At 43.1% G+C, this 26575-nt stretch overlaps 1 protein-coding gene across 6 annotated transcripts; it reads left to right on the top strand.

Moving 5' to 3' along the window:
- Window positions 1-262: 262 nt before the first annotated feature.
- Window positions 263-25278, top strand: TMEM196 (transmembrane protein 196). Of its 6 annotated transcripts, none has more exons than XM_033166034.1 (6): window positions 263-594; window positions 17139-17195; window positions 18969-19223; window positions 20273-20346; window positions 22521-22602; window positions 24542-25278. In XM_033166034.1, the coding sequence occupies exons 1-6, from the start codon at window positions 430-432 to the stop codon at window positions 24602-24604; spliced, it is 696 nt and encodes a 231-aa protein (XP_033021925.1). In that variant the 5' UTR covers window positions 263-429; the 3' UTR covers window positions 24605-25278. The 6 variants fall into 6 exon arrangements, with proteins under 6 accessions (XP_033021925.1, XP_033021926.1, XP_033021927.1 ...); XM_033166035.1 differs by having other exon boundaries at window positions 22524-22602; XM_033166036.1 differs by having other exon boundaries at window positions 263-588.
- Window positions 25279-26575: the final 1297 nt, after the last annotated feature.

Below are 26575 nucleotides of genomic sequence, written 5' to 3' on the forward strand. Positions count from 1 at the left end.
ATGCCACCGCTTAGGAGAGTCGTGTGATCAGGAAGCGTCTGGAGAGAGCGCGTCTGGGAGGTTCGGGGAAGGAGGCATCAGCACCTCGGACAGCTCCCCGCTGAAGCTTCCTTCAGGCTCTGCGTGGCGGCAGCGGCGCTTTATCCGCTCCAGGCTTCCTCGACGCCCATCACCTAGCAGCGCGAGAAATCCACCTCCCCGATCCATCAGCTGGAGGCGCACCCAGATTTAGGATCTCCGGCCCGGCTTGGACAGAGAAGCCACCCGGCCTTCACCGCTGTGGCTTTATGCCTGCCCGCTGCTGCTGAAGAAGAGGGCAAAAGTTTGCCGCGGAGGGGAGAGTCCTTCTCCTCCCTCTTCCCTTCCCCTTGGAGAAGGCGAATGCGTCGCTTTCGGAGCTGATTTGGTAGGAACGATGACCGAGCGAGGATGTGCACCAGCAGTCAGATCATCGGAGGCCTCCTGGTGCTCTCCGTGCTGGAGATAGGGCTGGGGGTCTCCAGCGTGGCCGTGGGGGCGGTCAGCTTCAGCCTGGCTCTTTCCGAGCGTGCGCCTCAGCTGGGAGACTCTTCTCCGGTATGGAGCGGGGTGTGTGTACGTTAGCCATTTCACTCTCTCTTTAACTCTTGATGGTGATGATGTTGTGCTCAGCGGGTGCTAATTTTCCATACGGCCCTTTCTCTAGCTTGCATGCTCAGTGCACTCTTGATATCTGCATGATCCATGTGTTATAGACTGCTTCCTTTCTTCCCTCCCCTCCTTCCCAACCTATTTTAGGACAACATAACCTGAACTTTATTTGAACCCTCTAGCATAAAATCTCACACCCCACCGCAGCTTTCATCAGATTTATACCTGCGGAACACTGGGCCATGCCTTTGGTCATGGAAAAATCTACAATGGGGTGTAAAACTCTTCCAGTTGCCCTGCTCCATGCAAAGCCATGGAGGAAGGATCATAGCTCAGTGGCAGAGCGTCTATCATGCATGCAGCTCCCAATTGTCTCTAGGCAGGGCTTGGAAAACTCCTACCTGAAGCCCCAGGTCAGAGCAGATAATACTGAGCTAGATGGACCAGTGGTCTGACTTGGTAAGCAAAGCCATGGAGGAAGGATCATAGCTCAGTGGCAGAGCGTCCATCATGCATGCAGCTCCCAAGTGTCTCTAGGTAGGGCTGGGAAAACTCCTACCTGAAGCCCCAGGTCAGAGCAGATAATACTGAGCTAGATGGACCAATGGTCTGACTTGGTAATAAGGGGGATGGGTGGGCAGAAGTCCAGGACCCCATGCAGCAGGATAAGCAGAAGACTCCCAAATGGAACAGGGATAGCTTAACACTTTGGAAGTAAATGAAGTAATGCACATTGCCATCTTAAGCCAGTAACCCCCCCCCCCACCAGATGTTTATGTCTAAAATTATCTAGTTGCACCATTGTGCAAAGGACCAGGTGGTAGTCCAAAAAGAGAAAAGGTATTTCCAAATGATGCCAAGGACATGCCTTAGACTGCATATTTCTGAAAGAATGAAAAGGAAGCATATTCTTGCAGCATTACATCATTTTATTGTGATCAGGATAGAGCAACTGCATCTTTAAGTCAGGATTTTACTAGGAACTGACAATGTGGACAAAGTCAGTCAACATTCAGGCATATTCACAATTCATTTTGACATCATATGTTGTTTGGTTGAAATCCCCTACCACCACCACCACTTAAGATATCAGTAAATCAAATACTGGCACCTCAGCTTCAATAGAGGGTGGCTTCTTCTTCCTCTTCTTCTTCCTCCTATTACATCCATTGTAACTATTTGTTGAATGAAAGTATATTGTACTGTTTTCTATTGCAATTCATGAAACTGGCATCCAATGTGCTTCAGAGCTCAGCTTTAGGTACCCTTCTCCTAAACATAATCTTTGGAAATCAGTCCTATTAATTTAAATGGAATTTTGTGCAACCCAAACAAAACTAAGTAGGTTTAATTCCCATTCAGATGAATTGAATTTTAAATCTCAGTTACATTATTAAATCCAACTGAGTGGGATAGGACTTAAGTATTTGTAACTTTCAGTGTTATGCCCAGCATGACTAACATTGTGATGCATGGTAATAATAACCCATGCAGCCATCATGGAGTAGCAGTGGAGTTTTCAGCTGAAATTAGTTAGGTTACTGTGGGGTATGCTGACCAAGGATTTCAACCTGCATTGATATAAAAAGCATAGCATACAAGGTACATTTCCTCACTGGTTCTATTTAAATCATTAGAAAGCAAAGCAAATGTGACCTGTATTAGGATTCATAATTTTAACTGAATAATTATGAATAACAATATTTAATTATTGTTTGATTTTATACTAATGTTATATATTTGCTGTTAGCTGCGCTGCCCTGAGCCCAACTTCGGCCGGGGAGGGCGGGATATAAATAAAAGTTGTTTATTATTATTATTATTATTACTTTAAAACTTAAAGAGAAACAAAGTAGAAATATATTAGAATCATATAGACATATATTGGTCAAATGAAAGAAACAATGCACAAGGTGTTTTGAAAATGCACCATTTCCTCTGATTTTAGACTAAATAGCTGCACATTCCTGTGCTGAAATGTCTAGTTAGTACATTTACCTACATGTTAGTACATGTACCTTGGAAAGTAACAGCAGCACATTAATTAAGCTGCTGAGCCACAGAAGAAGCAGCTATAGATTGTGGTAAGAGCTAGGAATCACAATTTCAGACTTTCAGGTGGCCCAAGTATAATAGTGGGCATGTTTGTGGGGAGGTCTAGCTTTCTGAAGAGCAGGTTGGATCCAACCCAAATTACTTGCCCTTAGATCCCAATGAAATCAATGGGACTTAAGTTCCAACTAACTTGGGTTGGATTCAACCCTGTGGCTTTTGTCAGACTAGGAGTGATCATTAAACTTTTGAATGGGAGTGCTCAGCTCAAGAAACAGCTGTGGATAAAAATACTGACACTGATAATTTTATAAGTATAGACAATTAAGTAATTAGGTGCAGATTCATATTAGCCTAGTGGGTTTCCTGCCTCAGTGTGAGCCTGGAAATGTTCTACTATGACAAAGTTTTATTGGGTAAGGATCTTGCATATTTTTAATCTATTTCTGGACCTCCTTGCTAGTTGCCTCTGTGCGTACCCATATGAGTACACCTTATGAATATCATATATGAACAGCCTGATCTAGAACATGGTTAAAACTCATGATGGAGTCACCCAACCCTATTAATTTGCAGCTACCTTGTTCCATGTGGATAGTACACACATAGCAAGTACACAACATACAGGGTGCATGGGACATTTCCACAAGCCTGGGTTCTGGGTGGATGCCTAACTTAAAAATGTACCATGCTGTATGGTTTTGTGACTGTATCCTCAAGTATTTGGTTTCAAGCTTACTCTTGCTAAACTGTCATTGTTTTCCCACAAGGGTGAGATCTCTGCCTTTTCAAGAACTGCAAGGGGTATGAGCTGTTTGATGCAGTTAGATGTACCCTACTCAATGGCTTCTGAGAGAGCTTATTCATACACTCAGCTTCCCCACATGATACTGGCCAGGTTGTAACCCTATCAATGGCACAGCAAGCTTTCTGAGACCACTGTGTCTGTTCTGTAAATGTGCTCTATGGTTGCATTAACAATCTCATCTTAGACATATTTGCTCTGAAGAAGGCCATATTGAATTCATTGAGATTCATGTCCAAGTAAGCATGCTTGTAACTGCAGAATTAGGCTTGAAACCGAATGGTTTTGTTTTAATTGCAATAATTTCAGGTATCAGAGGGAGAATAAGTCAGGTAGGGTGGGATGAATTGCTTCAAACTTCTGAAGAGCACACCCATTAGAGGAAAGCTGATTTTTATGCACCCTTCCTAAAAATAACATAACACGGAAATTTAATTAAAGGCCTTTGACCCACTTCTGCCTCCAAATAGCTGCAACTAGATGGGAGCCCAGTTTCACACATAAGTGGCTAAAGGGAAGGTTACTATGGAAACCCTAACTCAGAATATCCTGCTTTGTGTAGATTGAAATCATGCACATATCTGTTACACATATTGTCTCACCAACCACAATATCCTATTAAGCTGCCAAATGATATATTTGCTTTTATTTGTTTACTGCCAGCCACCTTTAGCCACCTTTTCTATTTTAAAAGAACACTCAAAGTGGCTAAACATTTGTAAAGCAGAGAATAGCAGTTGAATGCACCATCACCGCTAGTAAAGGTTTAAAAAGATCATCCCAACATTGTTAACCTGTAATTAAGATACAATTAAAAAGCATCTCAAAAGCCAACTGTAATAAATATATTTTCACAAGGTGAGCAGAAATGGGACCAGGCAGACTTCCTTAGGGAGGGTGTTCCATAACTTTGGGATTCCATAACGTTGGCGTTTATACCTTCTCATTGCTGTAAACCAATTTATATTGACAACAATGGTATGCAGTATAGCCATATTTGCAGTGTGTGGACTCCAGTCCACAGCAGTATTTTTTGCATAAGCAAGCCCATTATTGAAATTGAGGTCATGAGTTCTGATGCACAAGATACTGTAGTTTTATTGCTAACTGCCTTCATGGATTAAAAAAAAAAAGGTTCATGGTCAGTAGCAGACCCACCAAGATCAATGCAACTGCTCATATAGTCAGTGCTAATTGGCTGCATAATGATAAGGGTCGTGTATGAGTGGAAACTTGTTCATAACTGAAGGCCAGTTGGAAATATACTGAGAGATGCAGACTTTGAGGTATTGGGCATATTCTTGCAGAAATTGGCTATATCTTACTTACAAGTAATATCAAAGGATGTGGTAGACAAAGCCTATTACACTTCCTGAATACCCAAGACATGTGGGTGTAGCAAGAACACTAAAAAACGTTGGAATCATTAAATTGATTTAGAAATCTTGGGGCAGAAAAGCCATATAAGAATTGTAGGGTTTTGCTTACTTTGGTACATAATCCAAAGACTGTCAGGCTGCAACCATGAAAAACATTATTTTAAAAGAAAGAAAACCAGATATTATTTGATATTTAATGGGAGCCACTTCAGTCATACCATATAGCTAAGAGCAGGACTGGGGGGGACCTGTGACTCTCCAGATATTGTTAGACTCCCAAGCCCCATCAGCCTCAACCAGAATGCTCAATGGTGATGGGTGATGGGAACGGCAGACCAACAACATCTGGAGGGCCAAAGGTCCACTTAGAGGCTGTCTAGTGCTCATCTCTGTATTCATGATAGGAATATTAGACATGGAAGATCCTTGGTATCAAGGATGGTCCAAAGATGCTAAAAATTCGTGGTTTTGCTTGGATGAGAGTAGCCCACACTTAGAAAGATATGATGCTGTCTCATACTAAATCTAGTTCAATATGGTCTTGATGCTAAGGACTTGGGTGAATATCTTGTCAGCTCTTCTACCAGCTGTCTTTTAAGTGAACCTGGGACTTCTGAACCCAAAGTATTTTGGAAACAAGCGGAAAGTCATCCTATGCAAACATATGGGAGCAAGCTCCATTGACCACACTGGGACTTACCGGTACTTCTAAACAAACATGTGTAGGATTGCTCTGTCCATGTCTGATTAAAAGGAATTTGTGTGGACTGTCAAAATATAGAGCTCTACTCCAATAAGGGACCTCAGAACAGAATGGTTGCACTAATTACAAATGTGAGAGCCAATGAGTTTTCCAAGCTCAAGAGCAGAAAGCTTAATATATCCAAGAAATGAAAGGAAAAGAAATACATTAAAATATGTAGCAAAATATATTATGGATCTTCTGCTTCTGTCCACCTAATTTTTCTGGAGTTGAAATTCTGCATGGCTCTCACTCTATAAGAAACCAGTTTCAGTTAAGGCAACAGATATTGGAAGAAGAGTCTAGTTATATGGCAACAACCTAAAATCAATCACTCAGTTAATCTCATCTGTGTGGAGACCCTTATCTTGCTTGTGATATAGATGCCTGTCCTCTCAGTTATAAAAGTGAATAAGAAATACAAAAACTCTTTGAATCCAGCCATTGTATGCTGGATGCCTTTCCACTTGTATTACTTGTCATAGTCATACAACGTGAGGTGTAATTAGTCCTTTGAGGTGAACAGAAATGCTGCTAGATTTTGGCTTTTTAAAAAATCTACTACTCACATGGAATGAGCTGGTTCTCCATAGAAACGGCAGAACCAATTGCACGAGCGTGTTGAGCACACAGGCATACACTGCGAAGAGAGTGACAGCATGCATACAAATCACCTCTACACACAGAGGAAGGCATGCAAGCATGCATCCACCAAAAAGGAAGAATAAACCTGCTTTAAAAAAATAATAATCCTGAATTATGTAAGTCACATCAGTGGTAGTGCATGTGCTAGCTACTAGCTTCAAAAGTGCCATATCGATTCAGTGTTTTGATTTCTCAAGCAAGAAGTGCCCAGGCTAAAAACTGCCTAGGATCTAGACAGGCCTTTCTTCTCATTTCAGATGTTTGAGAGGGCTACTGGCAGTGGTTCCCTGTGGTGCTTGGAAGTCACTTTGTTCATTAACAAGAGAGACACCCACCCACCCACCCACTCACTTGCTCTCTCCTTCACTTCCTCTGATTCTGGGCTGAGCCCTGACACCATGGCGTTGAGCAGGCCAGGGAGGAAGCACCACCATTTATCACACAGCAAGGATGCTGATGTCATTTGCTGTGTGTTTGTGTGTGTGTGTGTATGATTGGTCAATCCTCTTCATGCCAACCATTTCATTAATCAATCAGTTAATGAGATTTAATATCCTGCTTCATCATCAACAACAAAAAAACCTCTAAGTGGTTTACATAAAACAATATAAAAGGTTCATTGAACAATTCCGATCAAATCAAATGTTAAAAGCAGGGTATCCAAACAAAAATAAAATCAGAAGTTTTAAAAGAAATTATACATAATGCAGTAAACTTACAGCCTATGTGGGATTATGTTCATACTAAATCACGACTAAAACCAAAATTGTGTATAATCAAAATGCATTGGGTTCAGTGGTGGGCAGGATTGCCAAAGTCATTTCCCCCCGAAAGCTGTCCCCTTTCCACCCCCTCTTTTTAAAAAAATAAAAATTCCCCATGTGTGTAAAGCTCAGTTTGCACAAGCTAAATGCACATAAGTTGTGGGTTTACTGTAAAAACCACATAACAAAATGATGTGGTGCCCTGGGCTCCTTTGGGAGGACGGGCAGAATGTAACTTTAATAAATAAGCAAATATTAAAAATACACGTCTGGTTAGGTTTTGTTTGGTTTTTTGTAACAGGTGCTGAACATAATACAGTGAAGGCTCCTACCTAACATTAATGGACAGGGACTTCCAGAGAGTAGGTGCTGCCACAGTGAGGGATCAATTCCTTGTAGATGTGAAACTTACATCATGTGATACTTGTAAAAGTGCCATTTCCACAGATCGAAGTAATCAAGTGGGCACACATGGAGTAAGGCTATCCTTCAAGTAAACTGGTCCCAAGCTGTTGAGAGCTTTAGATATGACCATACTGTATAATAGTTTGTATGCCATAATACCAATAGCACCTTGAATTTGGCTCGGTAACAAATCCGCAGCTGTGCAGATCTCTGGGCAGGGGTGTAATATGCTGACAGGGTCTCATTCCCGTCAGCAATCATGCTGCAGTATTCTGCACTGATTGCAGTTTCTGGGCCAAACTCAAAGGGAGCTCTATATACTAGACTGCATTGCACTAACACAGTCTTGAAGCGACCGGTTACAGGATTAGTGTGATCAAGCTCTCCCAGTCCAGGGAAGGTCACAACTGTTGTACCAGTTGTTAAAGAAGCTATTCTCAGAGGGAGAAACTCACTAAGTAGGAGAAGCAGACATAGAGATGGGTCATATTAGCATGAATATGCCACTTTATTTTTTTGGGAAACTCCAAAGTCGCTTTGTTATGGTAACCAAAATGTTGCAAAATAGCTAGCAAGCATTTGAGTCAGAACTGTCCATCAGGCTGGATAATAAGCAAATGTGTGTGTGTGTGTGTGTGAGAGAGAGAGAGAGAGAGAGAGAGAGAGAGAGAGAGAGAGAGAGAATTTAGTTCGATATTGCAGCTGTAGTGTCTGCACTGGTAAAAAAAATATCATTTTCAGAATTAATCATTTTCTGAGAATTAATCTCAGAAGAAGCATAGCTATTGGGGCTGTCATGAAAAGCACCTGAACTTATTCCTTGTATTTATTATATATATGCCCACCTTTTCTCCAAGGAACTCAAGGTGCCATAAATGGTTCTCTTCCTCCCCATTTTATCTGCACAACAGCTCTGTGAGGTAGGCTACGCTGAGAGTGGTAAACTGGTGAGCTTCATGGCTGAGTAGGGATTTGAACCCTGGATGTGTCAAAGAAAATAGATTTAAAATAGATAATGATTAATTAGATAAGAGGATTGCTCAATGTTAAGAAATTACTAAAGATGATATTCAGTGAACGCAGAAGGTGAGAATGTGAGGAAGTCACCCAAAAGATGTTAAGGATATTTGATGTTTATTATTATACTTGTATTTGTGTATTTTTATTGTTGTTTGTAGTGTTTTATTGTTTGTAGTGTTTTTATGTTTCTGTTTTTCTTTTGTTGGAAAATAAAAATTCTTATATATCAAAAAAAGAGTAGGGATTTGAACCCTGGTCCCGCTGGCCCTAGTCTAGCACAATAACCACTACACCAGCCTGACATGGCCTCACAATTTACCACTACTGCACTTCTTGGCATCTTAAAAAAAAAGGCACTGGAACTGAGTCCCCACAACCCTGGTTCAAAGTAAAGAAAATTGATTTAAATTTAACATATTAAAAAAGTACACAATATTATCCAAGTAGTAAGAAACAAAATAAGCTCATCTCTTTCAAATTGCTGCTCAGCACATGGACACCTCATCCCCCCCCCCAGCTTGCTGTACAGCACATTCATGGCATGGATGTCAAAGCTGCCGCCCCCCCCCCCGCAGCCATCTACCCATTCATACTGCAGCTGTGCTCACCACTACTCTTATCTGCTTTCGCTTCAGTGCACCAACTACAATCCGAACCAGAGATGCGGGAGAAAATTAATCTGGTTTGCATTTGAAGATGAAGCTTTCAAATGCACGTGTTCTGAAACTGCCTGAGAACTGAAACCCAGTGATCTTTTGCAATGTTCTCTTCTCTGATTTTGCAGGGCAGTTCCCCAGCCAAGCGGTGTTTACAACATTGCGTATGTTAGGGGAGATGGTGCATAAAAACAGATACATTTGCGAAAATGGCACATAACGTGCATTGTCTTAGGATAAATTGTTTGCAAAAGTGTGTGCATTGGTCAAAACGGCACACAGAGGTGTTTATTAAGAGAAATCTGTACTAAAATGCTGGCGAATTTTCGGGAGGATTTTTTTTTTTTAATCTCAAATTGTTGCAGAAATGTGGGAAAGTGAATTTAAGAAGAGAAAACTGAGAAACTGAGCTAGACCCATGAACAAAGGCCTCATATGAGCCCATTGCAAGGAAGTGGTGGAAACATCTGGTCTTGCGCTAGAGGGGAAATCCTAACTGGTGGTCAGAGCAGAAGGTGGGCAGGTAGTTTGCCTGGAGAAGATATGGTGACTAGGCTTAGAATGGGCCTGAAGCCATCACCCAACAGCAGTGGGTTGGCTCAGGATCCAATGGGTCCTGGGGTGGCTCTGTCCTTCCCTATCCTTGGAATGGCCCATGTTGTGGCTGGCTACTTCCAGTGGGGGGGGTCTCACCAGTGGCACTCCCACCTGCCTGTGCTGGCAGAAGGGGAAGGTGTCTCATGCCTCAGGCAGGAGCTGGCAGGAGGCTGTTGGGCTCTCACAGGGGTGGGTGGATCCAACCTCCCTCCCCCCAAGGGTTTTGGACTGCTGTATTAGTGGCTGTGTGAACTGATGCTCTGCAGCACATGTACATGGGGAGAAAGGTAGTTAGAGGGAGAGGCAGGGAGGGAAAGAGAACGATGTTAATGGTATTTTTATATCATCTGATAACAGCATTCTCTGAGCAGCTTCCTATAATAACATTAAAGTACAATAGCTTTCATGAATTATTAGGTTCCACTAAATTAATAACTGCTGCTGCAAGACCAATCACTCTTTGTCTAGTTCTCTTGCAAAACTATACGACCTACCAAACAGTGCCTGAAAGAGTACCAGAAGGTAAAAGCTGAACAGTCTTCCAACTTTCTCTGTTAACCTGGGATCTGTTCTCTTAGATCATAGGTCAGCAAACTAAGGCCTGGGGGCCGAATCTGGCCCAATTGCCTTCTGGATCTGGTCCACGGACGGTCCGGGAATCGCCCCGTGGATCGGCATGGGGATTCTGATCGTTTGGGCTGCACCATTCCCCCCCCATCTCCCACATACACACCGCGGTGGCGCCTCCTCCCTCCCTCCTCCTGGCTTCGCTCCACCCTGCCTAGAGGAGGAAGGGGGCTGGGCTTTGTTCAGGCGTGGTTAGCTGAGCGCCATTTAAAGCAGAGCAGCCCCTCTCTGGAGCCAGCCCTTTTGTGCCACTCATCGTCCCACCACCCCTGCTGCCGCCACCCCTGCCACTCACAAGGCACAGGAAAACAACCACCAGAGCTCATCCAGAGCTGTGGAGAAGGGAGGGGAGAATCAGGGGGGGGGATCTCCCACCCAAAAATATAGTCCAGCCCCCCACAAGGTCTGAGGGACAGAAGACCGGCCCCCTGCAGAAAAAGTTTGCTCACCCCTGTCTTAGATCTTAAGGACCTGGGTTCCAATCCTGTAAAGGCCGGCGTCAGGCAGCTTCATTCTTTTTATGTGGTGGCAGCTTGAGGACAGAAATCTATATTGTGTGCATACGAGGAAGGTGAAGACTCTCACATTCACCAGCTCTGGACATATGACTCCAGGGAGAGCAGCAGCAAAGGGCACAAGCGAGGCGAGAGCCTACAGACTTGCAACAGCCTCAGGCGGCAAGACCCACAGGTGCCTCCAAGGAATGTTTTGCCTGCCACTGCTACACTGACAGTGATGGCTGTGGTGCATTCCTTGGAGGCTGGATCTGCTGCTTCCTTGACAGCCACCACCTACCAATCCTGCCTCTACAGTGGCCTCTGGGTGAATAGGAGGTGCTGTTCATCTCCTCCCACCTATAGAGAGGAAATGGCAGGGGCTGCCCTCCATGGTTTCCTGGGCTCTGCACCTGGCCAGCATGATACAGAGCAGGCCCCTTTCCCTACTACAATGGTCTTTGATCAACCGTTGGGTAAGGTTGACTTGATTCCCACCCACCTTGTTCCCAATGTATTCCCCTTTTGTTCCTGGTGGAGATCTTCACTCACCGCTTCTTCCCTGGTGGGGGTACCATTTTGTGGTTTGGCTCAGGTGCCAAAATGTCTTGGGCCGACTTTGCATCCTTCTCCATGTTTTCACAGGGCTAGTGCTATGTTCACAGGACCCTTTTACTGTATTGGCCCAATGTACATCCCTAGAGTTACCCCCTCCCCCTCCCAGCAATGCATTCCAGGTAACCTGGTCTTCCACCTTTCCTATTCTCATATCCCAGAAGCAGAGGATGCCACCTGGAGATCCAAGCAAAGTCTAACTCGTGTATGTGAATATCAATCAAGGAAGAAACCTTATGTAATAACAAGCACACAAAGCAAACCTGCTAACCTATTGGCAGTTAAGAATTTATATCACTCAAACAGAAAATCCTGATGACTCACTTCTGAAACGAGTGACGAATGAGTGGCATTCAAATGCCAAAACTGATCCAATGATTATTCATTCTCTGAATCTTCTCTCTGGTTTAGTCACCTCTCAGTCTGCCTACAGTAAACCCAGTTAGGCTCCTTTACAGTGAAACTAGCTGCACCTAATTTCATTGAATGAAATCAATGGTATTTTAGGTGCTTTTCAGACAAGAGACACAGATGTGTGGTAGCCCCCCCCCCTTTTTGTGACAAAATCCCATCTGGTGATTGGGATTCTGTACAGTCACAGCCCCAGCTGCATGGAATTGCTTCAGAGAAAAGCCGCGCAAAGGCAGCGGCAGCTGTGAATAAGGGCACCTTAGTCACAACTGACCTAAGTCACTGGTTTCAATAGAACTTCAATAGAAGCAATTAGCTCAGAAACCTCCAAGCGCCCCTATTTTCCAGGGACAGAAGCCATCCCAGTTTCTGATTTGATTCCAGAATGCCCCCCTTTTCCTTAGGACACCCCTGTTTTTCATTGGAGAAATGTTGGAGCGGCTGGAGTTATGAGATCCCTGAGCCAAGGAGATAAGTAACTATACAACCTTTAGAAGACACCTGAAGGCAGCCCTGTATAGGAAAACCTTTTATTTTTAAAAAAGTTTAATGTTTGATTGTATATGTTGGAAGCATCCCAGAGTGGCTGGGGCAACCCAGTTAGATGGGTGGGATATAAATAATTAAATTAGTATTAGTATTATTACTCCCTATTTTCATTGGAGAAATGTTGGAGGGTATGTTACCTTCCTCTGGATAGAAACCATAGTTTTTACTAGACGTGTCTTTTATTCCAGTCACTCGGAGGCTGATGCTATGCATTTTTCTTCCCAGGGACTTCAGTTACTTATAGGGGAATGGGAGGAGGGATGGGTTTCTAAAGCTTTCTGTCTTTCCAATGCTGCTGCTTCAAAGTGGCCAGAAGCCAAGAGCAGAGGCAAGGGGACATTCCAGAAAAGAGCTGCTGCAACAGCTTTGGCATTGGGCAAGCAATCTTCCTAGTACTACAAAAAGGTTGAAGGAGACCATCTTCCTTTGATCCTCATAACACATTTTCTTTTTCCTCTGCCTGTCCTCACATACTTGAATCCCACAGCCAGAATCTTGCGAATCATTGGTGGTGTGGGGATGCAGGGCTGAACATCCCCCCCCCTTCCACACTTCCATGATCTTCATTCATGGGTGCCCTGATTCACCTGCCTGATTCATTTATATATTTGGTTTTCACATGCTGCTTCACAAAATAGCTTAACTCAGTTGGTTAGAGCGTGGTGCTGACATCAAGGATGCAGGTTCGATCTCTATGTGGGAAGCCTGCTTTGCAGGGGGTTGGACTAGATGATCCTCAGGTCCCTTCCAACTCTACAATTCTAGGATTCTAGGATTGGTGGCTAGTCTCCAAGACCTGATAGGCATAATCAGGCCTGGGGCCTGGAAGGTCCACAGCAGTGCTTGGCAGCAACCTAACCTGGACGTAACCAGGGTATGTTTTAACTGTGGCCAGAGATCATCTCTCCAAGAAGGGATATGGCTGACAAGCTGGTCAAAGATTATGGAAGGCACTACAAGCAGCAGTAGCACAGGATCTAAACCAGTTGTAGGAAAGCTTTGGCCCTCCAGATGTTGCTGAACTGCAACTCCCATCAGCCCCAGCAAGCATGGTTCATAGCCAAGGATGATACACAGTTGAACAACATCTGGGGGACCCAAGCTTCCCCAAACCTGATATAAATGCTTCCCCCAAGCTTTGCACCTCTTTCTTAAGGGACAGTGCAGCCCCATAACAAAAGATTGACTCAATAGCATTCCCCAAAACATTGGCTGACAGCGCCTCTGGCTTATGTGCAATGATCTTCAATTTTATAGCTTTCAACCAGCCTACTACTGTCTCAGGGTCTGCTTCCTAAGTTACGGAGAGTGTCCTCCACAGCTTATGAAAGGAGAGACCCGGGTCTCAGCCCCTTGCCTCAGTTCCTCCCCTCTCTGCTCCAGACCCATTTCTTTTTCTGCCAGCAAAGAATCTGCAGAAAGCCAATTCATAGCATTCAATAGATCTTCCAAGCACTTCCCGGGTTGCAGGCTGAATTTATTTTAGTCGCTAGGAAAGAAATTGCCTGTAAAGGGATTTATGACAGTCTTTTCGTTTTGGTTTAAGAAGCTCAAGTGGATTAGAACAAAGGCAATTCATTTCCAGACTACATCAGGAACTTATTGGATTAATGCACATTTCAGCCTGAATGTCCCCCCCCCCAAGTAACTTTATGCAACCGTTTATTTATTTATTTTGCCTCCAGTAATATCTAATGACAGTTTATTCGTAATTAGAGTTTATGCAGATTGTGACTTATGTCTTGCTAACCTGCTTTCTATGCAGACTGAGGATGTGGACTGGAGTAATACACAAGTTAAAACAATCTGGGCAGAGGATGAGAATCATACTTGATAAAAGTGATTGCTTCAGGCCAAACATGATGTGTGTCAGGGTGAGGTCAGCCCCATCAAATAAGGGTTCATCCACACTTCTACATGTCCTGTCCTAGAAAAAAAACGAGAGCAATTTCCCACTTGACCCACAATTTCTACACATGGGTCCAAGTGGTTTCTCCCTAGCCCTGCTCCTTTCCCCCTGGGGAAAACCCATTCTTTTGCTCCAAATTGGAGCAAATGTCCATCCAGATAAAACCTGAATTGCTGTTTGTTCCAATCGAGCAATAAAGAGCGATTTTCCCCAAGGGGAAAGTGACAGGACAAGAGGAAGCATGAATTAACTGTGTGTGTGTGTGTGTGTGTGTGTGTGTGTGAGAGAGAGAGAGAGAGAGAGAGAGAGAGAGAGAGAGAGAGAAACAAAGAAAGAAGTAGAGGGAGAGAGAATGAATGAATGAATGAATGATGAATGAATGAATGAATGAATGAATGGAGAAAGAGCTTTAAAATGCACCAGGAGAGAGCTGAACATCCCCCTTTGCACCTGGTAGGGCTCTGTAATTGAAAGTAACATGGAAGAAAGCTGGCAGGTGAGAACCAAGTTTGGAGAAGAAAAGGGTGACTAGGGGAGTCTGTGGTCCTCCAGATGTTGGACTCCACTTTCCACCCATCAGTTGCAGCCTGTATGGTCAATAGTCAGGGATGGTGTAGTCCAACAATATCTAGAGGGCCCCAGATTCTTCATCCCTGGTTCACCTACTTTTGTCTTTCCTGCCTATGCTGCACTTTAAGTCACTGCACACCCCTGACCTTTTTATAGGATATTGGCAGGCTGAGTCTTGCTGCTGCTCTCCTGTATTATCGTGCCTGTAACCTCACTGCTATAGGTGGAGATTCTTCCTATGTCACAAGGTAGTTAGTTTGGGGTACAGATGGTTCCAAATTACTGATCACCTAAGGAATCCTCCAGGCATCCTATTTATTGAGAATTCAGCTCAATTAAGCTACACAAAGTTTACACAGAGGTTAGACTATGTCTACCGGAAAAGCTAATTGTGTTGTGTCTATGAATCTATGATTGCATTCCATCAAGTGATCTACCACCAGACAGTAGAAGTGCTTCCAAGCTTGAGGGGGACATAACAAGACAGCCAGTGTGGTGAACCTCACTTCACTAAGTAAATTGCTATGTTGCATGTACCACTGCTGCATTGTGGGTTGCTGGGCCTAGAGAACTACTCAGATGTGGTGACACCCACTAGTATCCATGCATGTGTGACATCTTACACAGTGTTGGGCTTAGGTACAACCAATCACACTGGGTTCATCTTGGTTTTCCAATCATTAATATTTACAAACCACAGACCACTCTGACAGCATTTAGGTCTGGTGATATTTGAAACAGAATTGAACTTTTTCAGGAGGGTGAGATGGAATTTCCCTAGATTTTAAAATAATAATAATATTTGAATGTTAATGTAAAACAGTGTTTTCATGTGTAAGCACTGTATGGTGGTAAATTGGAGGAGGGGTTAAATTTGGGTTTCTATATAAGAAACAAGTTGGACTTGTTTTCTCTTTCTTTTTCTTTTTCTCTTTTTCTTTTCTTTGACTTCTTCTCTTCTCTTCTCTTTCTTTTTGTGTAAATTGGATAGTCTAAGTGAATTTGTAGTATGTTGTATACTTTTTTGAAATAAATAAATAAAGTATTATAAAAAAGAAACAAGTTGGACATTCAGTGCGATTCATGTAGCTATTCTTGAAGTGCATTGAAGTATGTTCAATGATGCTTATTCCCAGGAAAAATGTGCTGGAATCTAAATTCCCAGTTTTAGACTTTGTGCTTCAGTTTCTGCACTAAATACATCAGATTAATTTATTGAAATTCACTGTTTGATATTTTCTATGCATGAAGATGCTTGACTCGTAGCATTTGGCTGACTTTTCCACATTAAGTATAATTGTGTTCTTGACCATTATTGCCACTGGTTGTCATTTCTTAAGACTGAACTGAGACGGAAAAGTAGAATCCATAGCCCTACCATTTTGACCAGAAGTAAGAGGATGACTGTAAAACATTTTTGCAAAAGGAGAAACATTCAATAGCTGGTTAATAGGAAATATGAATAACTTTGCATGCACTCAAGGATAGATATGACCTGCCAGAAGGGCAGGCTGTAGCTGACCTTGGAAACAGACCTAGAAACAGACTTTCAGAGCAATCCTAACTATAGGATATCAAAACAAAATAAAAAATTCTTTCCAGTAGCACCTTAGAGACCAACTGAGTTTGTTCTTGGTATGAGCTTTCGTGTGTGCATGCACACGAAAGCTCTTACCAAGAACAAACTTAGTTGGTCTCTAAGGTGCTACTGGAAAGAATTTTTTATTTTGTTTTGACTATGGCAGACCAAGACGGCTACCCACCTGTAACTGGAACTATAGGATATCAGTGTAACAGGTTGGCATAGTTTGACCCATTCCAAGCTCCATCCGGGAGCCTCTGGAAGGGGCTGTTGCTAGCTGAGTCTCCAGGTGAGTGTGGGCCTAAGTGTTGAGGATTGGGCCCTAGATGACACGATGGAGCCGAACAGGGTTTTGAATAAGTGTAAGACTCCCCTTTCCCTTTCCCACAACTCCTCAGAAGTTCCCCTTTTAAGATGGCTGCAATGGGATCTTGATGTGGCTCCAAGATCTGCTGAATACAAACTCACATCCCAGCGGATTTTGGATTTGGTTTGTGTTGTTCCTAAATACAAAGCGGTTTGGCTGAAAACTGTTTTTCGAAAGGGTAATACTATCATCTAGATATATAGCCACAGCTTTAAAAAATGAATATTCTGCTACGGTTCTCATTGTTTTACAGCGCGGCAGAGTTGATTCTGCTGTTCTAGACTTTCAGTTATGACATATGTTCTTCTTGTTGTTACAGTTTCTGCTTTGTGGAGCATGTGGAATACTGTGTGCCAAAAAAAAATCAGGACTTGTCGTAAGTTTTTGCATGACTTGTATTATGTATCAATAGATGAAATGCAAACTGTCGTGTGCCTTGAATTATTTACTGGTGCAAGACGCCATGCTCCATCTCCAAAAGGAAGTGCCCCTGGGAAAGGTAGGTACTTTCCTACTCTGGGCCAGAGGCAAGCAACCGGCAAAATTCAGTTTAATTCTGTGCTGCCCTTGGCCCAATCCCATAGGAGAGGGAAGCCCTGAGGACGAGAAGGAGCGTAAGAGGAGGAAAATTAGGTGAAGGAATGGAAGGAGGAGCTGGGAAAGCTCATTGAAAGCTGTCAGTTCAGATCTCTGGCAAGAATGAGGTTATCCAGTGCTATTTTTCGAGAAAAAGAAGTGCCAGAACTTGCCATTAACGCTTCCCTCGTTCTCTTATAATGGCAATGGCACCTACCTGAGAGGTGCCAGAATTGAGTTCCGGCAAGTTCCATCTGAAAAAAAATGCCCTGATGTTATCTAATATTATGATTTATAATGGCAAAGAGCCCATTGATGCAAAACAAAGAAGGACAATCTTACCTAGGCACTTCTTTAGTTTGGCTTTTGATACCTGAGGTGTACACTTTTAGGACCCCCGTTGAAAATAAGCTTGAAAGAAGCATTCTGTGGTAGCCGATATGAGAGGTTGTCCAATCTGCCTGGTTGTGACGTACGTGGTGCCCACAATGGTTTCTATGGTTTGCAGATGTGCCCACAGGCCCCAAAAGAATGGCAACCCCTGTTACACATACTGAGAAAATGTACACACAGGTGTCAGAAGTTCTGTAGAACTCATAGCTACTTCTTACACCTTTCATATATGTGTTCATCGACATGCCTGGTATAACTGGGGTCGAAAGCTGTATTTCCATGAAAGCTCACCTCCTCCCGCATGTGCCTAGCTGATTTTCTCCAGAGGCCTTGCTATGGCTATGAGTGCCCCACCACGTGAAGTGCAGCAGGTGGCTATCAAGCAAAGGGCCTTTTCGGTAGTGGCACCTCAGCTGTTGTATTTAATTCACCCAGGCTTTTAAAATATATGTTTTGAATCTGGGCTGTACATCATTTTATACTGTCCCTGGGCAAGGAAGGTTTTTCTTATTCTTTTTGGCTGTCTTTTATCATTTATGGTTGGTTTTCGGAAAATCTATCTTCTAGATTCTTGGAATTGTAGGGTTGGAATGGGCCCAGAGGGTCTGGTGTATAATCCCTTGTGATGCAGGCATCACAGTTGAAGAATCCCCATTGCATACAATGTATTGGCCCGAATATAAGCCACATGTTCCAACCTAATTCTGACCATGCAGCTTATATTCGTGACCTTACGGTATGCAGCTAGGGGTGCAGGGCAAACAGCACCAGGAGCATGGCTCCCCCCCCCCCGAGAGTGAGGAAGGGAAAAGGCCGCCAGCAATGCAACGCGGCTCCCCCACCCCCAGTATGCAGCCAGGAGCAGCAAGGAAGGGAGCGACTTATATTCAGGTATTTTTCTTTCCTTTTCTCCCCCCCCCCTCCAATTTTAAAGCTGCGGCTTATATTTGTGTGCGGCTTATGTTCGGGCCAATACAGTATTGTTTGCAAAATACTTCTTCATCACCTGCCCAGGGGAGGTTTATTCATTAATTTAAATGTTTTGGGCCATGATGTGGCTATATATCCGTCAGTCGGCCACTCTGCTTTTCATCCACCCCCCACCCCCACCCCCCGCACCGCAATTGCCTTCTCTGGCAGAGAAGTCCATGGTAACGTGATCTTTCTTGTCTCCTCCCAGATGATACTTTTCTCAGCCTGCTGTATCTGTGGACTAATTGGAGGAATATTAAATTTTCAGTTCCTTCGGGCTCTGACAAAGAAATCCTCAGCTCTCTATCCTCTGCATGTCACCTCCATGTCCCTGGCCTGCATCGGCATTAGTGGCTGCACTCTGTCCTCGTGGCTGACTTGCCGGCTAGCCAGCTACGAGCAAAGAAGAATGTTTTCAGAAAGAGAGCACTCGCTGCATCACTCCCACGAAATGGGCGAGAAGGTAAGTTGGGCAGTCTTCCCAAACCGTTGCGTTTCTTCCCAAAAGGCTCTTCTTGTGTTCTAATATATTCATTCAGCAGTAAGGGGAAGAATTCAATTTTCGGCTTTACAAAGGACTGGGAAATGAAACACTGCCATTTGGTGCACACTTCGTTCCGTTATAGAAAGCTATTTTTGGATACCGTATCTACGCAGTGCACCCATTTCAACAAAATGCGTCAATTATCTACATTGTTCCATTGTATAAGATAGACAAATGCTTAGCCGCTAAGTCTAGCACTCCCTAAATAACCTGCTTAATTAATGTGAATATACAGACACACCTCACTGCATGGAAATATTATTTCCAGTGATATTTTCCTAGAAAAAGAGGTGCCGGAACTCGCCATGAACGTCTCCCTCATTCTCTTATGATGGCAATGGCGTCCACCTGAGAGGTGCAGGAACTGAGTTTTGGCGACTTTTGGCTGGGGGGAAACAGCCCTGATTGTTTTCCCCTGCTTAGTACTTTGTAAAATGGAGGGAGTCCAAAGATTAAATCTATGTGGGACAGTGATGGAAAACCCATGGCCCTCCAGACGTTCTTTTGAGTGACAACCTACATCACCTCTGACCGTTGGTAGCTGGGAATGATGGTAGCTCGGATCCCAACAACACTGGAGGCCACAGGCGAACTCCACCCCAATGTAGGCGGTCAAGCTGAACAATCAGCAACCCCGTGCAATGGATGTGTTGTTGGTTTGTACTGCTTCAAACTGCAGGTGGAAGAATCAGACGGCTGAATTTCCCCCACATATTCCCAGAGCATACGAAACCTGCATACCAGGGAGGTTTGAGCCAGGCTTTCTGGGCATGTACAAGGTGTTATTAGCAAGAGAATGTACTTGGACACCTGCTCCTATACTCTAAAGAAGTACAGTCCAGCACTAGAGTATATTGTCAGAAGTTGCTGATTGTGTACATCTGTACAGGAAGTACAACTTTCTATATATTGATACTGACATGCTGCCTGTTTCTCTGCCTCATTTATGACTGTTATATCTATATTAGAGATTGAGGGGTATTGAAATAACCGACCTGCCCAGCTGCCCAGTGGTACCCCCGACACCAGAGTTACCTTCAAGGTATGCTAAATTCTAGAATGCTACAATGTTTGGTTTGGTTTTTAATATCTCTGTAGCAAGTTTAGCTTCTTAGAGGAATGCATAATCAGTCTCGGGGTGGATCTACACACAGGGGGAAAATGCTATAAATAAGTCAGAAATTTAATCTTTAAAACAAAGGAAAGAAAACACTATGGAAAATCGCAAAGATTTCCTTCTTCTCTCCAGCGCTATCTGGCGTTGCATGTTTATAACACATTCAAAGCACTTTTTTTGAGTTATGTAGCTGAGTCCTTGATTGATGATTTGAAATCACCCCCAGAAGTCTTCATTCACTTACAGTACTTCCAGGAAACATGACACAGAAAACTGCACAGTAAGATGTTAGAGTTGGAAGTATGTTCTTCACTTAACTTATTGATCCTTATTATAGGCATCCAAATAAGCATTTTGTTGAATGTACCAGTGGACTGACTTATACTTTTTCAAATCAGTATGCACTTAAAATACATACCCTTGTCACAGACAGCCAAATCACCTTAAAAAAGAAAAATTTACACTTTTTGCATTGCACTTTCCTGACTTAGATTGACACAGTTGCAGTGCTTTTTTTCTGGAAAAATAGGTGCCGGTACTCACCATGAAGTTGTTACAGTAAGTGCCACACTTTTTAACAACAAAAAGAGGCGCTGGTACTGTGTACCCTTGAGCACCCCCTGAAAAAACAAAGCACTGCACGGTTGTAAGCTCAGTGTCATGAGTTAAACAATTCCGTTAAAAAATTGGCCATCAATGATCTTAATGACTTTCAGGAGCAAAATTCAAATAGCTAACTTTATGTAAGCATTTTTGGTGAATGAACTGAGAATTTATTTTTGATAATATTTTTTTATTTTCAATTCCAATAATCCAATAATAGCCTCATTATAACAATGCCAAATTATAATACAATTACTAATACCAATCATTCAGATGCCAAATTATATAATTTAGGTGGCCCCCCGCGTGCTTGAATTGATGGTTTGATGATTTACTTTATTTCTGTGTTCCAAAGTCTTATTAATTTCAATTACACTCCAGTCAAAATAACAACCCGTTATACAACAACTTATATTAACAACTTCCATTTGTATTGACACATTAAATGATTTATAAATCTACAGGTGAAGCATTCAAACTATATCCTTGTTCTTCCTGTGTGTGGCAGTTATTCTATCTGTGATGTTTCTTCCTGTCTTTGTAAAATATTATGTCTATCTTTTCCCGGTTGTTTCTGTTCTCCATCATGCCTTGGGTGGCGCTAATATCCTGGCAAAAGCCAGGTACCGAGACGAATTGCGAGTGAAGCCCATTCCCCCCTGTTCCTGGGGGGAACTTGCAAGGATTGTTGTTGTTCAGTCGTTCAGTCGTGTCCGACTCTTCGTGACCCCATGGACCAGAGTACGCCAGGCACGCCTATCCTTCACTGCCTCTCGCAGTTTGGCCAAACTCATGTTAGTAGCTTCAAGAACACTGTCCAACCATCTCATCCTCTGTCGTCCCCTTCTCCTTGTGCCCTCCATCTTTCCCAACATCAGGGTCTTTTCTAGGGATTGCAAGGATAATTACCCTCAAACATCCTTGTTTTTTCTTTGGCAACGATCTCCTGCTGTCGTGGGTGCTGCCTCCATTAAGGCAGACCGGAACCGGAAGCCCAGTGGACTGAGAATTTAGATCCCCCCCAATAGCTCACAAAGGATACAAACCCATGATGTTGCACTTCCCACATGAGAAGTGCCTAAAACGGCCCTTTATCCATCCATCCTCACAACTTTCCTGAGTCGTTCTTCTCTTTCAACTATTTCAACAAGTTTGAATTTGTTTATACTATGAAAAGTTATATCTGAGGCAGAATCCAGTTATAACGGGTATAATCAGGAACTTTCCTCCTCCTCCTCCTCCTCCTCCTCCTCCTCCTCCTGTATTTTAATGTGATAGTACTCATAGTTATCTCTGATCATGTAAGCAAGCTCCATAATTTCCTTTTTGTAAATGAGGAAACCTTAGCAAACACAGTGACTTGGTTGACTGAGGAGCTCCTGAGCCCTCCTCCAATATTTGTTTTACTGGATGATACTGGCTTTCATTGGTGACATCCATTGACTGCTTAATGGCTGAAGGGATGTTAAGTTTACTCATCTCACTCTGTTTCCCAGCAGACAGGTATCTACATCACCGCATCCTCACCTCAACCGACATTATCTGGTGCCCTTCCTGGAAATCCCAGCAGAGACCAAGGTATCAAATTGTGATCCAATTGTCATCTCTTCCATAATACAAACATAGGTTCCATTTCTTCCATGGGGCATTATAAAAACAGGACAAGACAGATTTATTTTTTTTAAAAAACTGCATAGGGCAACCATTTCTGCTGCTACCACTTGTCAAAGACACCTTTTTCATTCACATGCTATCTGCTGTCTAGGGTGAAGGAAGGGCAGATGTCCTGTTGCTGTAAAGAGAGTTGAAAATAACCAGGAGGCAGATCCCAACAGCACTGGGAATGAAGGAAAAAGAAGTCAGTAGACTAGGGGTGAGGAGATGAGGAGTCTAGGGCCTTCCAGATGCCCTTGGACTCCAACTCCCATCAGCCCCAGCCACCATGGCCAATAGTGAGGGATGATGAGGGTTGAGTAAAACAACTAGATGAGCCACATCCCTGAAGTAGGTCCACATCTCAAGGTGAAATGAAACAGAAACCTATCAGGACCTAAGGAGAACTGGAGCTTGAGGTCCACCACAAAAAGAAAGTGAAAGCTAAGTTAAAGCACCAGTGAGACAGATGCTTAACACAGGGGCCCAAGGAAAATACCAGACAAGTCATAAAACCTAGAGGGATGGGTGACAACCAGACTATCAAGCTTAAGAACATAAGAGCCTGCTGGATCCAGCCAGCAGTCTGTCTAGTCCAGAATCCAGTGGCCAACCAGATGCTTATGGGAAGACTGCAAGCAGAACCTGAGGGTAACAGCACTCTTCTCCCTGTATTTTCTTGCAACTGATATTCAGACATGTAATGTCTTCTGAATTCATAGCTATTTGGAGTGGTAGCTAAGCTTCAAGATCAGATGCAGGTGTACAGGGATGTCTTCATTTTAACTTTTTGCCTGTGTGCTGGAATGGGTAAGGTTGGTGTTGGTGAAGAAGATTTTGCTATGCTTCTGTACGTAGCATCCTTCTATTTGGGTGGCTGAAGAATGTCTGGGTTGTTTTCCCCCCCTAGCTCTCTCATTCAATCACCTTTCATTACATCATGTCACGTTACACAGCATGAAGCTCCCCTAAACGATGAGCCGGGAAAGCAGCCTCAGGCCTGTGGGCTGCAAACTACCAAGGCTTTTCCACTCCCATGACTAAGGGAGCTTCCAGATTGTCACTCTTTTGGGTGGGATTCAATCATACCCCAGGAAATTCAGGCTGTGCAATTCAAGCCGATTTGGAGCCCTCACACTACAAGCCTGATTTCCGAAAGGTCAGAACTTTTTCCCAATAAGCAAAGGGATGAGGAAATGCAATCGCAAGTGTTGGGATGAAACTTGCTTAACACAATGTCTGCTAATCTCACAAACAGATCATGTAGGACCTGATTCAATCAGAATGACTGCTCATTAAATGTTCATTTATTTATTACTTTTCTATGCCACTTTTTTCCTCCAACAACAACCCTGTGGAGTAGGTTAGGCTGAGAGGGAGCAACTAGCCTAAGGCCCTTCATGGCCAAGTGGGGATTTGAACCCTGGTCTCCCAGGTCATGGTCCAACACTCTAACCCAGGCTTCCTCAACCTTGGCCCTCCAGATGTTTTGAGACTACAATTCCCAGCATCCCTGACCACTGGTCCTGCTAGCTAGGGATCATGGGAGTTGTAGGCCAAAAACATCTGGAGGGCCGAGGTTGAGGAAGCCTGCTCTAACCGCTACACCATGCTGACCCCTAATATTCAGTGTCACCCAATCTCTCATTGAACAGATTGTCTGACAGCTCCATACTGTCATTGTGTGGCAATGCACCCATGGGCTGATCATTCTGGGTGGAAAAATCCTAGGAAAGAAAATCTGGCACGGGCCAGATGTGAGCTTCAGTCATTATGTTGCTTAAATCTGTACTAGCTGATTAGCAACATGCAAAGCTGACAAAAAAATTGCCTCTAATCATAACTCCCCATTTTATGCTTACAGGAAATGACAGATAACATGTGTAATGGAGGCCCACACCTAATTTATAATGGAAGAGCCTACTGAACGGTTTACAGTTTTCAAGAAGAACAACTACTTTCAGGATTTTCTTTAAGAGGCAAAGATGTAGATGGCAGCGACTTTTGAGAGAAGGCACTGGAAACATGGCGGCTTTTTATTTGCAATAAGTTCACAGCTGAAAACAACAACAGCACAGTGGCATCTCCTTGCAGAGATTCGTCTTGATTTTCTCTCCCGTTATTTGAAAATATTTTACTGCATATTTTGACGATACACAGTAGTGATAACGTCCTTAATGTTTTCTTCTTCTTCTTTTGTCTGAATGGTTTTTTGGATGGCTGTGATCATATTTTAAAATGAATTTTTCAGACTTTTACTCGGGCTCGCCTTATGACGATTTTCTGAAATTAAAACTAAAACACAAGAATCCACAGGCGTGAAAATGGAGAGCGTTTAAACAATGGATTGCACAATGGCAGGAATGGAAATGAGACTTGAAAGGCTCGCCTTTCCTATGCAGAGCCTAATGAATGAATTATGAGCATGCTGCAACAACACGGATGTCTTTGTTTTGAAAGACAGAATGCTTTAAGGATGCCATAAGTCAAAACCTGAACAATGCCTTGCTGTAAAGAAACTGTAAATATTTCCAATTTGTGAGGTATATTTCATAATTTGTTCATACAAGATGTCAAATAAAAAGAAACCTAAAAGTGTGACAGTTTAGAGTATTTGTAAAAATGTTCCTCAATCATCCTGAAAAAGATACATGGGAACAAAAAAAACCCCTGATTTTGACTGACCTGTGCCTCCTAACCACTACAAACAATCTCTCAAATCCTGACAGAGTGGATCTCTCTCCTGGCATGGATGTTGGATTATTTTAAATGGAAGATGGCGACTTCACTTCCTATCTCTGTCCCCTGACCTGGAATAGTGTTGCACTGACTACCCAAGCATATACAGCTAGTTTAGCACAGGGCTACCCAGATTATTTGCCCAGGACTTAGTTAAACACATCAGGTTGTCCTCTGTATCCACAAACAAATTGTGGATGATAGATGCTTTATTCTGGGCAGACCTGGGCCGGATCTACACTTGCCGTTTATAACATTAAAAATCTGTTATTAAAATGTGACACTAGAGGGCACTGCAGAGCAGTGGCAAAGGGAAACTGCCATTAAGCATTATAAATCGTTATATTTTATAACGCTTAGAAGATCAATGCAGATCCAGCCCTGATCTTTAAACACCACCACCAGACCAGGGGGGTCAACTGACTAGCACACACAAATTCTAACATGTAGCAGGGGAAGCAGAAGGAGCAAGGCTTTGATGCAACAGCCCTCTGTTGACTACCTCCATACTGACCCCTACCTAGGATCACAGGGATTACAGCCAAAGTATAATTAAATTGCTTTGTCAAACACTGCTGCCAAGTTCACAGACTCAACCTTATCACAAGCAAGTGTATAACAACACTCAAGTATTTCAGCCAAAATTCACAGTAAAGATGCTTCCTCTGCCAAAGTTGCCACTACAATGCAGAGCGCTTGTCCTCTGCATAATTGACAATCGGGATCATGTGTAAGCCTTGCTTCTGGGGAACGATGATCTGGCTTACACCCAGGTCATAGATTGCAATAACATAGACAATACTACTTTTCAGGGCATAGAGATCTGCAATGTGTATATCTGTGGAAGTAGGATCTGGGCCAAGGACAATAAAGCCAAAGTGTAATTGAATTGCTTTGTTGCTGCCAAGTTCATAGAGTATAGATAAGTAGGCAAAGGACTTTTGTCATACATTTGTGCAAAGCATGAAAGCTCTCACAAATGCAAAACATGAAGCTGCCAAGAATATATGTTCAGGTTACCCCTTTCATTAAATCAAATAGAGAGGCATCAGTATAAGGTAGATCTATTCGGTTTGATTATTGCAGTGTAATTATTCAAATAGAATAGCTTATCTTCCCCTTTGCTAGAACTAGAGAGAGATGATATAAGTGGGTCTTG

Source organism: Lacerta agilis, chromosome 12, assembly GCF_009819535.1.
Source record: "Lacerta agilis isolate rLacAgi1 chromosome 12, rLacAgi1.pri, whole genome shotgun sequence".
NCBI classification, from domain to species: Eukaryota; Metazoa; Chordata; class Lepidosauria; order Squamata; family Lacertidae; genus Lacerta; species Lacerta agilis.